We start from the raw sequence: 16,432 nt of genomic DNA on the forward strand, positions 1-16,432 counted from the left end.
ACGTGTACTGCGTTAGGCTAACCGAGACTTGTCATTTGCACTTATATATTGTTGCTCTTTTGTTAGTTTTGACTGCTTTTATTGTCCTCATTTGTAAGGTCGCTTTGGATAAAAGCGTCTGCTAAATGACTAAATGTAAATGTATGCATGAATGCATGTATGTATGCATTCATTCATTCATTCATTCAAAAGCAATGAAGGGGTCTGACATCTATTTTAAATGTGTTTTTAAGATTTCAAAGCTTTGCATTTCAGCCTCTACACATGAAAATGTCACAGTGGAAATTAAATACAACACCTTTTTTTAATATCACTATATTATTTACAACATACGTTGGTGTGGTTATTGCGTTATACAGTATATTGCTAGCCTTGGTGTTTTAGATCATAAAGTGTGTGCACCACCTTCCGTCCCTGGAAACTCAATCGATATGTTCTTGTAATGGCCCTGGGCGAAAATCGTAAGTCATGTTGCTTAGAAAAGTAATAGCACACCTCCCTTGTTAGCTGCGTGGTTTGAGTAATCAGTAATCATTCTTGTCTGTAGCAATGCCGTGGGACGACTTACGCACCAACGTTTTGAGCAGAAGAAGTATAAGCAATAGTAATAGTGATGGTTACCTGAGCAAACACTCACCAAGGGATCCTCTGCAGTGAATGGGTGCCGTCAGAATGAGCGTTCAAACAGCTGATAAAAACATCACAGTAATCCACACCACTCCAGTCCATCAGTTAACATCTTGTGAAGCCAAAAGTTGTGTTTGAAACAAATCCATCAGTAAGACGTTTTTAACTCCAAACTGTTGCTAAAATATGAGTCCATAATCCATAATAACACTTCCTCCAGTGATAAAGTCCATCCCATGTTGCCCTCTCACATCAAAATCCACCCAACATATTTGTTCTAAACTCTTTTGGTGCTTGTTCTGTGTATATTTCTCTCCTGATTCAGACCAGATGATTTTTTCCCCCGTACTGGAGGAAGCAATATTATGCATTATGGAAATTAAAAACATCTTAATGATGGATTTGTTTCTTACAAACATGCAACTTTTGACTTCAGAAGACATTAATTAATGGACTGCGGTCATGCAGATTACTTGTGGTTTATTGTGTTGTTTATAATCAGCTGTTTGAGCTCTCATTCTGACGGCACCCATTCACTACAATGGATCCAATGTGGAATGAAAGCGTTCCATGGATGTTAAAAGTTCTTCATGGAACCAATAAGGAACCTTTATTTTTAAAAGTGTACTATTGTTAATGCAAATGTTTTGTATTGGTTTTCAGTGTTGCAAGATGCTATTAAAAATATAACATGTTTTTCAGGTCGGAAGCGGAAATGGTTCAAAATCGATGAGGCGATCCGGGTGCTACAATGCCACAAACCTGTCCATGCAGAGTATCTCCGCAAACTCACTCCTCGCTGCGGCCCCACGAACGGCAATGCTCAGGAACCGGCGAACACGGACGACAACGCCCCCCTCCGCCAGACAGCCCCACATGACTGTGGACTACCCCGTTTGCACAGATAGAGCTGCCACGATGCAAGGGAAACTATGCTTGGACTGGAAAAGACAGTTTTGCATGTATAATTTCAATGTTTACTATTTGAACCTCTTTTTTTAAGTGTAGAAACCAAAGGCTTGTTGTGAAATGCCTGCAAGTTTCTGACTTAAATGTATAATTTCACTGTAACAAGGACACCTTAAAATAATGTGTAACCAAAGTTTCTTAACACACTTAAGTACACTTTTATAAAGTGCACTTTGTAATGACAAAAATAAAGTTTTATATTAAAGTATACTTTTAAATTGGTGTTTTAATAATCTTACGTCATGTAATTGCTTTAAAGAAGTACACTTATTTTGATGTGTTGACTAAAATATTAACGCACATGTAAGGTACTTGCTTATAATTTTAACTGTAGTGTGTTATTTAATAGTGTACTTAAAAATGTACTAAATTGCAACTTCATCATTATAAATGTACATTCACCAGTACACTTTAACCATATATCAAAGTGAATACATTTATGAAATTACATATAAAGTTGTACTTAAGTCCTCCTTAAGAGATTGCATTTAATACAAATGTAAACTACAATACATTTTTCATTTAAATGCAATTAACATGCAATTAAGTGTTCAAAAACATTATGTTCAGTTCACACTTATGTATTCTTTTAACATATATAATGTTTGTAATAAAAGTTTGCTAAAGTGTACTTCTGAGAGCAACAATATAGATTTTCAGTGATTAATGACTTAAATGTGCGTCTGTTCTGCACATCCAATACACACACAACTTAATCAATGTAATGCAACAGAGCAGCGTGAACATTCAGATAAATATCTGCTTTTCTCCTCCACCAAAGAAAATGTCTAATAATTCTGACTAAATTATGGATTTTTCATGTTTTAGCAAACTATTCCCTTAAAATCCCTTTATGAAGCTCTGTAACACACATCACTTGGCATGAAAAGGGACTAATCTTTGGAGTCTAAAAGCTTCAGGACTCTCTCTCTCTCTCTCTCTCTCTCTCTCTCTCTCACACACACACACACACACACACACACACACACACACACACACACACACACACTGTCACCTTGGAATTGTAAGGTTCTATCTGCATTCTGAGCGGTTTTGAGATATTGAGCTTCAAAGTTTTTGCATTCTAAATGTATTCTAAATATACAACATCAAAATCCTCTCAAATTTTTAAATGGGGATTTTTGGAACAGGTCAAATGCAGATAGAACCTTATAATTCTAAAATTTACTAATAGCAGTTTACAGTTTACTTATAATTTGTTTGAAAACTTAAAATTATTGTTGTAACAATGTGTCGACATGTATGAGAAAGGTCAATTGAATGCTTTCTATGACATTTATTTCACATTTAAGGACTTTTTTTTTTTCTTGTTTAAGTTAAGCATAAAAGGCAATGCTAAATATTTTGTCCAGTGCAGATTTAAATTTTAGGTAGGAATATGGTGGATAATTAAAAACATTATTGCAGGAACAGTTTAATCAGCTACTGTAATACATCTGACCAGGACTTTATTCCACAGAAAGTGGGACAGGTAAAATGGCTTTCTCTCTAGAGATCAGTATGGCCGAGAGAACATGCCTACATTTATTGTTGTAATTAAGACCCCATCAATTAAAGTGTTGACTATTTGACCTTTAAGGCTTAACATTGTAAAATGTAAGACATTTTAAAACTTTAAACTGAAAGAAAACAGACAATGCTTCAGCAAAGTTGTTTCACAAAGTTTAACCCTTAAATGTATGAATGTTTCGCCAATCATTAGATACTCGGGTCTTTAGCGACCCGGACCTATATATCTAACACGGATGGATCTCTAACTGCTGTGATAGCCTAAAACTCTCCTGTTTTTTTTTTTTTTAAACTCGAATTAAAAAAAAAGAATTTGCCACTGATGATTCAAACGCGAGTTTTGAGCAGTGTAAGCTGTAAGTTGCGCTTGTTCTTTGTTGCTTCTCCGATCACAAATGCTGACATGGTTTTTTGTTTACGTGGCGCGATACGCAACGAAACGCGTAAAAAGACAGTATAAGTCATTATAATCAATAATTATGTCCCCACTGGATGCAACAAATGCCTCGTTTATAATGGGTTTTATTGTTTCTGTCTTTTCGCGCCGGGACACACAGAATCACAGTATGGTAAGGGGCGTAACATTTCCGTCACACGCTTGAGGAATTCGGCCAATCACAATGCAATGGATAGCTGGCCAATCAGAACACACCTCGCTTTGTAAAAATCAGAAAGGCGGGGCATAGAGGAGCAACAATAATGTACAGTATGTGGAAAATAATGTGTTTTTTTAACCTTAAACCGCATAAACACATTTCATTACACCAAATACACCAAATAATGTTCTTTTTAGCAATGTCATATGACCCTTTTAAGGCAGGGGTCTGCAACCCGCGGCTCTTTCATCCCTCCGCGGTGGCTCCCTGTAGCATGGGCATAGAATACGCATGGGACGTGTTTCCCCTACTTTTAATAAAACGTAAACTGCACTTTTTTTGGGCAAGTGTGTTCATGTAGACATTTTCAAGGGCCAGTGTGAATAAATCTAGATTTAAATTAAAAGAGACAAGATAGTCACGTCGTTTTGGATATGTTTTATTCGTATCCGATTCCGAAACAATGTGAACATTACTGAGCGCTCAACACTCTCATGCACTGTCTGTTTCATTCATACTGGAAGCCAGAGGGCACTCTCACGCTGAAAGTCCAAAACGGACTCATAGAAGTAGTAATAACTTTTGACATGCCAGGAAATGCTTAATATGGACAAAGGCATCCAGTTATCGCTGTAGCCAAGCTGTATAACAAGCATTAACCATAACTGATGAAACGTGAAGACAACAAACGATTGCGACAATATATGGTTTATGTGTGTTTTTCAAGTCTTCTCCAGGTAATAAATAAAGTATATGAATGATACAGCGCTAACTGACATAGCATTTATTACAGTACAGAAGCTATAAAATATATGTTCTGCCTTATTCTGTGATAAAAATGGAAAAAGTGTTTGTAGTATAAACCAATCATAATCATAAAATTGTCATTAGGAAAAAATATATATCAAAAATATCGATAACACTTTAGAATAGGGAACACATTCACTATTAACTAAGAGTTTTCCCTGAACAAACTCCTAATTTGCTGATTATTAATAATTAGTAAGGTAGTTGATAAGTTTAGGTAAGGGGTTAGATTAAGGGATCTAAAATATGGTCGTGCAGAATAAGGTATTAATATGTGCTTTATAAGTACTAATAAATAGGCAATATGCTAGTAATATGAATGCTAATAAGCAACTAATTAATAGAGAGAAGTGTTCCTTAAAATAAAGTGTTACCAAAATATTATAGATTACAAATTATCGGTTATTGTCCAGCAGTGTATTTTATTTCTTAGCCAATTGAAAGTAAGACATAATAAAAGTTTTTTTTTTACAAACATAATTAAATATTATTATTATTATTACATTTGACATGTCCGCCCCCCTCACTTCTGAAATGATTGCTACGCCCCTGCCCTGTAACATACATGAATATAAAACTTTAGCTATATGCTGTGTTATCTTCATTTTAGGGATCATATAGATTTTGTTGCTCCTCATGAATTTTATTCAGTGGAAAAGGGACCAAAATGGCTCTTTTGATGTTAAAGGTTGCAGACCCCTGGTTTAAGGGATAATAAACATTAAATAATGTTTCACTGACTAAATATTATTACAAATATTTTACAATTATAATATTTTACATTTAAACTTTCCTGCTGTCACAGAGCAGTCAGGCAACATTTGATCCTGATTGGTCCTCTTGTGTGCATTCGGAGTGCTGATTGGCTCACAGATAGAACCAAGTTAGAGTTCAACTTTGTAAATAAAACATTTTTGTTTTCTAAATAAAAAGTCCTAAAAAAAAAAATCACAATGTAAATAAGCTGTTACAGAATAAGAATATGTGAACTCAATGACAAAAATGTCAGAAAGAACCTTATAAATGCCAAGGTGACGACACACACACACACACACACACACACACACACACGATCAGCGGATTAAGAAATAGATTGCCAGAGTATAAAATAAAATCAAACCCCTCGTCTAATGGAGACAGAGATTTGTGGGATTACGACAAACGCTTGAAAAGCCACATGACTTGATGCTCATTCAAGCTTACACAGATAAACACAAAACCACGCATGTAAACATTTGACTTAAAAGATTGTAAATCTGCGAGCTTTGATTCCACCTGCCGCACATGAGCAACGTTTAGGAAAGGGCTGTCTGTCCGGATGTGTTTGTGTTGATGTAGTTTCTCCTTTTATCACATATTAATTTGAAGATCGTCAGGAAGGCGCCAACAGCTCCGTGCTGCTATCAAAGCCAGGACTGTTTCGTCTTATAGGGAGATCAGAAGCTCATATAGCTTTAAAGAACAAACTGTATCCAGAGAAATCTGTGATGAAGCAGGGCATCATGGGACGACAACTGCACCTATTTTTTATTACGTATGTCACCTGTCAGCCATATAATGAAGTTTTATTTTGAGCTTCTGATTGCAAAGGGACGTGAACCTCAGCTACCCGAGAGCCCAATGATGTCTTCATTGTATTTTTGTATGTTTTTATTTTTGATGAACAGATAGGGCAAACGAGAGACACATGTCCCATTTTGGTTAAAAATACTTGTCTATATGAAGTGCATATTCACTCTGAAAAATAAGCAGTCCATGACAGGCTCCAGATTTTTCTTTTCCATTTCCAGCATTAGTGCAATGTCCGAATGCAACATGACTGATGTTGTAAAGCAGCCAGATATCAATGTCAATTGTGAATAAAATCCAACGATATATATCATTGTGTCTGACATAAAATAAATGCGATGGCTCACAGTACGCCATGGCTTTCTTTACCTGAGATCTCACTGCTGTCATATCATACAGTATGACAAGGAACAATTGTAAGGACTTAAAAAAAAAAAAATAGCACAAAGAGCATTGGGCTTTATTGGAGTCATTCTCGGGATGTGATGCTGTTTGTGTGCAGTGTCTTTACCCATGACTTACTACTTACTATATTTAGTGTGCAGTGCTTTTGAATAAAACATTAAGTTTTATGTATCATTATATTGCCAATATATTTAAATAATTTACACTTTTGTTTAAAAATGTGGGTTCGGTAATATATTTTCATGTTTTTTAAAGAATTCTCTTCTGCTCAACAAGGTTGCATTTATTTAATCGAAATTAGAGTAAGAACAGTAATATTGTGAAATATTATTATAATTTAAAATAACTGTTTTCTATGTGAATATATTGCAAAATGTAACTTATTGCTGTGATCAAAACTGAATTGTCTGCATCATTACTCCAGTCTTCATTGTCACATGATCCTTCAGAAATCATTCTAATATAGAAGCATTTCTGATTATTATAAATGTTGAAAACAGTTGAGCTGCTTCATATTTTTGTGGAAATTTTTTTATTTTTTACAGAATAATTTGATGAATAGAAAGTAAAAAAACAGCATTTAAAAAAATATATATAAATATTGTGTAACCTTATAAATGTCTTTAATGTAATTTCAATGTAAATACATTTGAAGGAAAAAAAACTTCCACCTAACCTATAGTTTTTTGTTTTGTTTTTTTGATAAAATGCAGATTATTTCTTTGTGTCTTGTGTCATCCCTGCACTTTCTGTTCAGTTATATTATTCTGTGATGTTTTCCCTTTAAAATAAATAAATAATAATTATTATATATTAAATACAAGAAGCTGAAATTCGCTTGTAACGATTATTCTGCTTATGATATCTGCAACTCATTGCGTCTAATGAGCTCTATATGTTGTTTGCTGTATGATTTCTTTGTGTTTGTTGCTTTTCATTGCATGCATGTTTTTTATGAGTTTGCTTTCCATCAGTAAACAAACAAACAAACAAACAAACAAACACATAAACAAATAAACAAATAAATAAATAAATACATCTCCAGATCAAGACAACGGAATTCAGGCAGTATTGCTTTCCAGCTCTAATATGCAATGTTTATATAAAAGGATGAATGACACTGTGCACCTTCTATATTGTTATTATTGTTAAAGCTGTTAAATAATATGTTATTATTTAAAAGCTGCTTGTGATGGGCTTTGGTTCATCGTGTGACTTTCTCATCACCACCTGCACTTGGTGGTTATCAGTGTATTACAAAGTTACAAAACAGATTTCAGTACTTCAATAGGTTGGTATATTAACATTATATCAGTTAATGAAATTAGGGTATTTAACTGTAAATTTAAGTTAAAACCGTAAAACCTAAAACGTTGCTACCGTATTTTTTACAGTTCAATTCCGGCAACAACAGCTGCCGTTTTTTTACCGTAAATGTTACGGATATTTTATGGATTTATTTTTTTTTACAGTGTATTAGAAAGCTTTCTAAATGTAATTACTACAATAATTGAATTAAAAAGATCTATTTTTGCAATTATTACAATTAAGAATTGAATCAGTAAGCTCTCCAATTACAATATTACAACTAAAAATTGAATTAGAAAACTATCTCCTTCTAATTATTACAAGAATTGAATTAAAAAGCTCACTCATTGTAATTATTACTAGAAAAAATTGTATTAGAAAGCTCTCTGAATGTAATTATTACAAGTATTATTGCTTTCAAAGAATATTCATCCACTGCGGTGATTTGACTTCACAGAGAGAGTTACAATATCAGGTCCATTTTAAACATACAGTGGCAGAGCATCTTCTCTGATATTTAAGTGCTGTAGATCTCTTCAGCAGTGCTCAGACTACAGGAGAAACTGATAAATATAGCAGAAGCGGCGCTGAGAGGCCATTTTCTACCCCTCTCACTGTTCATTTGTCTGCTGCAAGCCGCTAAATACATACTGAAGTGTCTAGGGCACGTCCCCTCCCGGTCAGAGAGAGGCTAGCTGACAGACGCCATGCATTTCATGCCTCCAGAGAGTGAAGCCTGACGCCATGCTGTCATAATGTGTGTGTTTGAAAAGCCAGAGAGAGCGCGAGTTTATTTAGCTGTATTTTGGGCACAAAGTGTCCTCAGAAGTGAACGAAACCTGCCTTTGAGGATGTCTTCAAAGATTAAAATGATTACTAAAGTAATCATGTTTTTAGATTATTTGTTTTTTCTACTTAGGTATGTTAGGTCATTGTCATAACAATCAATCAATCAATCAATCTTCTAATTACTGTAATATTAAAATATTGTGCGTAATATATAATATTTTTAATGTAATTTTTAAAATGCAAAATACAATTTTAAGTATATAAGTTCAACAAATATAATGCAGATTTTTAGGATGAGATATGTTTGTTAAAGTACATCTTAATAACTGTTATTTTAGTATCATTGACAAACTATTATATATATTTTTTAATATTTTAAATTAGTTTTTATTTTTATATTTTACATTATAATTTTTACTTTTAAAGTTGTAATAAGTGTATTAATAGTAATAATTAATAATTGATTTTCTTTATTTGTCCATAGTTGTTGTTTTTTTCATTCATTTTCATTGCAATTTTAGTTTTCATTATTTTTAGTACATGGAGTTGAAATTAAAAAAAAAAATCTGTAGATTTTATTTCAATTAAAGTTTATTTCATCTCAATTCATTTTATTTATGTAAATATTATTCAAGTATTTTATTTATTTAAAATACTGCTGAATTTACTGACAAACATATATGGTAAATTAAATGACATTAATTTAGAAATCTTTAAAGAGGCAATGCATGTATTTGTTGCCTGCACTAATTAGCATGTAGTGTAGTACAGACACTCAGTTTCACACACTTACACATACTGTGTGCCAGGAATGCACTGAGCGTCAGTCTGCAGGATTCACAGGGAAGGCGTGCTGTCATATCAACACTTTCATTCTGTCTGTATGTGCGTGAGCTTCCAGAGCTGCACTGCCATCCAAACTCAAACGATATTGTTAGCACAGGTCTGTCCGTGTGTGTGTGTGTGTGCGTCAGTCTCTGCCTCTTCCTGAATGCAGGAATCGTTTCCTGACTGCAACGTGACTCGTAAAAACACACGCAGATACAGATACACGTTTATCTAAATGCGGACATATCATAGACTTCTATTGTTTAGCTACATATATATACACATTCATAATAATAATAATAAAAAACATGTTGATGTATAATATGAATTGTTTTCTATAAATAGATGCATTGTTATTTGTGTTGTCCCTTGATTTCTCATTATGCACATTCTTTTTTTAAAACTACACATAATTTCCCTTTAGCATCCCTTGTGAAAAAGAAGCACACTTTAGCATTCTTTTAAAAGCAGTATTTATTTTTGGGGGGAAATAATACACTTTAAAATAATATACTTAATTGCAAACTGAATGTAATGTCTTTGAGCTCTTGATTGCATGTTAATTGCAATTAAATGAAAGTGAACTATAGTTTTACATTTATATTTAATGCAATTGTCTGAACTTCAGAGTGTTTTTGAGCCACTTAAGCACATCCCTATATGTAATTCGATAATTATATTATCTTTGAAATATGATTATAGTGTACTTAATGTATTATACGGTAAGCTAAAATATACTTTATCATTTCTATTAAAACTTGTATGTAAACATTTCTAATTACACATTTGTAATGCTGAAGTTGCAGTTCAGTGTATTTAAAATATATTAACTTTAAATGTAATAATGAATAGTGCAATACAGTTAAAATGCTTTAAGTGCTTTAAATGTTAAAGTGCTGTTAGTCAACACATCAAAATAAGTGTACTACCTTTAAAGCATGACAAAAGATTAAACTTAATGTCTTAAAATTGTGCATTATTCCAAAGTGCACTTTTTAAAAGTATACTTCTAAAATGTAAAATAAATAAATAATTAAAAAAAACACTACAAGTGCACATTCAATACAATTAAGCAAATATATTTTTCACAAGGGATACCACTTTAATACAGACACACAAATGCACACAAAGCACACTCATAAAACATCTGTGAGCATAAATGCACATGGAGATGAGCACTAGTTTGTCAGGTCAGTCGTTCTTAAGTCCGTGTCTGTATTTAAGTGCAGCCCAAGTGCTGTGTCTGCTGCTTGCTGTCGTCCTGACTCAGCAGCTATTGTGAATTTCGTTTAATTTTGTCATGCCTGACTTCCTGCTTCCTCGAGCCCTGTCTGCCAGAAGCTCTTCAGAGGCCTGTCAACTCCAACAAAGACAAAAAGCTCCACGGACAGATGGACGGTGGGCGGATAATAGAGGAGGAAGAGGATGTTTCTCATTCTTTCTTTCTTTCTTTCTTACTTCATTCCTCTCTGTCGTTCTTTTTTGCTTACCTTGATGGAGTTGCTGGAGATCTGTATCTCGTGGAGTTTGCGCATAGTGCCGTCGCGGTCGATGAAGTATGAGGAGGCGAGCTGGTGCAGTGCCTCGACTCCTTGGGTGGCGTTGACCATCTTCCGGTCCAGCTTGTTCTTGGCCATGTACATGGTGAGAGCTTCCTCACCTAATGGCACAGAGCAATATGGTCAGTTAATGCAAGACTTCACTTCCAGTCTTTCAGATGCCAAGAGTTAAAATATCACACCCTCAAACGTCCATACGCTTTAAAAAGAGCGATTCCGTCACCATTTGCTCACTCTCGTGACATCCTGTGACTCACTTTCTTCTCATTCAATTGGAATATGACATCAATACACATTGGTTATTGAGTGAATCGTCATTGACGGCAAACCTGACAGATTTTCTGCAAATAACAGCTTAAGGCGAGACCCTACTTTTTTCATGCACTGGTCAATTTAGAGATTCTAGGCTATTTTGCTTTTGCTTCCATAACTTGACTTCTTTCAGACTAGTGGAAAAAAAACATCCAAATCATTTAAAGTGTTTATTACACTTTACCTGTTTGCATATATTTCAATTATTGTACATTTCTTTAAACGGTTTAACTTGTAATACTAACACAAAATTGTCTTAATGTACTGATTAACTGAGGAAAGATGGTCCAATATCCAATAGTTTAAAATGTAACCCTCTTCGACTGTAGTTTCTCCCCTTAAATTTCTGTCTACTCCTTCGAAAAAAAAAGTATTTGCTTATGTCATATTAACAATTTTCACTCAGAAATTGCTAGTAAATGTCCCTGTTTTTCTTTTGAAGTAGAACAACTGAAATAGTATTTTCTTGTAAAACATACTCCGACAATATTTGTTTTATTCAAATTAAATCATTTTTATGTGTATTGTTATGATGCATTTTGGACATTCTGCAATATATTGTCCTGTCATCATTCGGGTCTGGAATGACTTGAGGATGACTAAATGATTTCCACTATTGCTTTACAGGAAAACAATATTGAGATGCCACAGCAACAGCACATTTCAAGACTTGTTGTCATGCTTTATAAAGCCGTCCCATCGAGGTTGCCAACATTCATATGGGCATCATTCTGAGTGCTGTGGTTCATGCAGCCAACATGTCATTTTATCAACATGTTTCTTCAGCGTGGACTTCCTAGTGTGTAAGAACTGCCAAACACACTGACATGATGGAGACTCAGCGTGCATCGCTGACTCACTTCACACACTGTCACAGAGAAAATTGTGCTTATAGTGTCAAACTGACATGACCTGAGTCTCTCTCTCTCTTGCGCTCTCTTTCAGTCGAACCACTCGATGGCAAGATTTCTTCTTCACTGGAGTCGAGTGGGAAAAGCAGCTATGATTGATTTTTGCAAAGCGCCACTGACCTTTTCCTAAACAACTCATTCACTGGGACACCAGAGGAATATCTGCTCAGACAGTAGTCCTAAAAAACACAGGAATCAAAAACACACACTCGCTCTCTCTCTCTTCCTCTCTGTGCATCAGCTCCTTCTCTCACTCTATCTTAGAATTAAGCACCCCAAAGCTCTACTGTAGCTCTGCTCCAAACATAGACTTTACTTGGACAGGCCATGTAAAGTTTAAAATTACTTTACTGTTTAAACTGACAAGACTTAAAACACGTGAGAATGAAAAACGTTCTCGCGGAAGCAGCACTGGCCTGATCGTTAAGATAGTTTTGGGGGGCTAAGGTGACAGATAGGGGGGATGAAACCCACCTAAAAAGGGTTTAGAACCGGCCCTGGTATAGCATGCGTAATTATACTGAAACATAAATAACCAGTTTACCTGATTCAATGTGATGGCTGAGCCTGTTTCTGAGATAACAACATGCCAATCCGTGATTGGATTTCCGACACGGCTAATCATAAATCATTTTACACTGTCAATAAGCGTGACCGGGGTTGCCAGGTTTTCACAACAAAACCTGCCTAATTGCTACTCAAAACTAGCCCAAAACTACAAAACACGGCAAGTGTTAATGTAGCCCAATTCCGCGGAAAAAACGCGGACTTGGCAACACTGAGCGTGACTGATACTCGAGCCAACTCTGCTCTAACTGTCGACTAGCAGTGGGAGTCAGATTGCCCCCTAGTGGATGGCTAAAGATTTGTTAACTCATATTCATAAATTCTCAAGGGAACATCTCTGAATTAACTGATGCTCGCGCCCCCCTTGACAGGTGTGCGCCCCACAGGTTGAAAACCCCTGCTCTACAGAGACGCCGTGGATATTTCACAGACAAAGACAGGGCTCGACTGTGTGGGCGCTTCAGATGCTACTAAAATAGATGTGTGCAAACTATGAAATGTATTTAGGAGCACGTGTGCGAATAAAGCAAAATCCCTTCAGGTGAGTTTTCTTAAATTTCATGTCATAAAAAGTCTTCAATGCATGAAAATGTAAAACAAACATCTTAATGATCTTTATAAGAGGTCTTACATTTTGGGGATGGATAAACATAAACCGTGATACAGCCTATTGATTATTAAACTTCAAAAGGCTATGATTTCATTAAAAAACATGGCAGCACTTCAGACTGTTTCAAAGTGATTCTCAATCAATGAATAGCGCACCTTTATGCCAAGCAATTGATTATGAACTCGAGTTGATGAATTATGACATTGTCTACTTTATGACCTTTTTTATAATATGTTCTAGACCAGGGGTGTCAAATCCAAACTCAGTAAGGGCCATGCTGAAGGTTGTGAATAAAATCAGGGGCCGGACATATATTTAGATGATATGTAGATTATTGATAAAATATAAGTGTATTAGTAACTGTATTAAAAAAAACTCACAATTCATTAAACCACATTTATCAAACTGACAAGGTTTTAATTTTAATTTTGAGTTGTAACACATTTGGAACACATTTCAGTCACAGAATCGTTATCAAAACAAGAAAAACAGTAATTTAAAAACAACAGCTTCAATTTCAGATGGTAGGCTATCTGATATATTGTTATTTGGCTTATTTTGTTAGTTCTGACTTTGAAACGACATCTTTCACTTGAAAGGACTTGAAAGGACACACTTGAAAGGATATGCCAAATAAGCAAAAAAAAAATATATATCTTATCAGACACTCTGTATTAGAAACGATTTTGTCTATTCTATGTTTTGCTGTAGCTGAAGTATTTATAAAGGGAGTATATAAACAAATATTAAGAATAGAATGTGTTTATTTTAGAAAAAATTACTGTGTGTTTTAGTTCTTTGACTTTTAGCAGCCGCAGTTCCATGCTTCCATAATGATCATGTTTCATTTCGAAATGCCTTTGAAGTAGAGACCTATGCCGGACAAATTTTTCAGTCCGCACCCACCCGCTGCCACATACATTTATGTTATCTTGTCCTGCCCCCACCCCCACCCGCAAAACCCTGCATAAATGTACCCCATCTAGATTTTTTTCAGTAGATCCATGAAACATGAAATAGTAAGTTCCATGTCGCTAAGCCACAACATCCCAACGCTCCTGATAAAAGTTTGTTATTAAAGTATAAACATTTACAACTACCGTTATTTTTAACAGAAATGCAAGCATAGGCTGCTGCTGTATCATTGGGAGGCATAACAACGCAGTAGTGGATCCAAGTGCAGGCTTTTATTAGAATCGTGGTCAAAACAGGCAGGGTCAAACATTAGCAAACAGGTATAATCCAGGGTGAGACAAAAAAAAGAGTAATCCACAAAACAGGCGAAGGTCAGGGCAGGCAGCAAACAATAAGAAATCAGAAACCGCCCAGGGTCAAAAACAAGGCAAGGCAGCAAGGGAACAAGGGAAACACAGGAACTAGGCAACGTTACAGGCTAGACAATACTGAGCCCTGAATGAATGAAAAAACAAGCTTTAAATAGGGTGAGACTGATGAGGTTACAAGACACAGGTAAATGCAATCAGTGATGATGAGTCCGGCAAAGGATTAGGGTGAATGTAGTAAGTGAGAGTGGCAAGAGTCAGGGGTGGAGTGCCCTCTAGTGGAGTTCATGGGAACTCCAGCTGGAGATCGTGACAGCTGTGTGCATGGTTTGGCATGGCAGAATGAGAACAAAGAGCGCTCCCTTTATAATCTCTAAAAAGCTGACATCTCAGTTCATCGCGATCTCACAAAGCTCTGTTATAACACAATGAATACATGCACAATGAATACTGTCTACACTTCGTGTATTATAATTTGACGATTCATGATCACACAAATTTCAGCACTGCACAGGAACTCTGGCGTTTTGAGCATTGACTGGATTCTAACTTAAACACTTCTGATTGGCCATTGAGTTCCAGAAATCAACAGCTATGTCTGTGATTGGCTACATTGCTCAACGCTGCAATCACGTGTTATAAATATAAACTCTGCCTATGCTTGCGTCTTGTTAATCGTTTTTATTTCATATTAGTTGTTCTTGTTGGTTTTGTGCAATAGTTAAATAACAATTTATTTGGTTTTAGATAATTTAGGTTTAGATACAGTGGGTACGGAAAGTATTCAGACCCCCTTAAATTTTTCACTCTTTGTTATATTGCAGCCATTTGCTAAAATCATTTAAGTTAATTTTTTTTCCTCATTAATGTACACACAGCACCCCATATTGACAGAAAAACACAGAATTGTTGACATTTTTGCAAATTTATTAAAAAAGAAAAACTGAAAAATGCTCAGTATTTAGTAGAAGCACCCATTTGATCTAATACAGCCATGAGTCTTTTTGGGAAAGATCCAACAAGTTTTTCACACCTGGATTTGATCCCGCACACACATGAGTGTCAACCCGCCTGCACCCGCACTCGCCCATCAAGTCTTGTCCAGTGCCGCACTCTGTTGCGTCGGGTCCCACAGGTCTCGCAATAGTCCCACGGGAGTTCAGTTTTCTACTTGAAAGATTACTCTTTGAAAACCGTGAGTGACTCTTGACATAAAATTAGCGAGTTGATTAAAGCACGACAGCACCACCTGCCTCTCAATGTTGTAATTGTCACAGATTAATATTTAAACACGTAGGGGCCACATTAAATTGATTACCTGACTTTGTTGGCTCGCCTGATTAAAAGTCGTGGCAGGCCGTGTTTGGCCCGCGGGCCTTGTAATTGACACGTGTTTTAGACGGTTGTAAGAATGCATATTTTTTCTCTCATCTGAAGGATCAGCCCGCAATAGTATATACATTTCAAAATAAGAGTCCCGGTGTATTTCGGGGGTTTTTTATAATTAAAAGTCACGCGTTAAGGTTTTTTTGTTTTTTTTTCTGTGCATTATTGGAATTTTGGTTACACAATCAAATTTATTTTATTTAATTTCCATTTAATTCATAGTGAACTATTGTAGTTTCTGGCTGGGATGCTTCCCCACAGGAAGAAAAGTCAAAGAACATTATTTGACACATATTATTCGATATATAGATTTTACTAGTATTAGTCAAATCTGTGTCCCACTCACTGAGAGAGACACTATATGACAAAGCAAGGA

General features: G+C 35.4%; 1 protein-coding gene across 1 annotated transcript in view; it reads right to left on the minus strand.

The window, feature by feature from the left end:
• LOC107715673 (BMP/retinoic acid-inducible neural-specific protein 1-like) overlaps positions 1-16,432 on the minus strand; it is a gene marked incomplete at its 3' end in the record, with an annotated part of 122,104 nt that overhangs the window by 2,190 nt on the left and 103,482 nt on the right. The window contains exon 4 of the mRNA XM_016521841.1: positions 10,919-11,088. Coding sequence (XP_016377327.1) covers positions 10,919-11,088 — 170 coding nt within the window. The remainder of the gene's footprint in view (positions 1-10,918; positions 11,089-16,432) is intronic.

This window comes from Sinocyclocheilus rhinocerous, unplaced genomic scaffold (assembly GCF_001515625.1).
Source record: "Sinocyclocheilus rhinocerous isolate Xijiao unplaced genomic scaffold, SAMN03320098_v1.1 scaffold3527, whole genome shotgun sequence".
NCBI lineage: Eukaryota > Metazoa > Chordata > Actinopteri > Cypriniformes > Cyprinidae > Sinocyclocheilus > Sinocyclocheilus rhinocerous.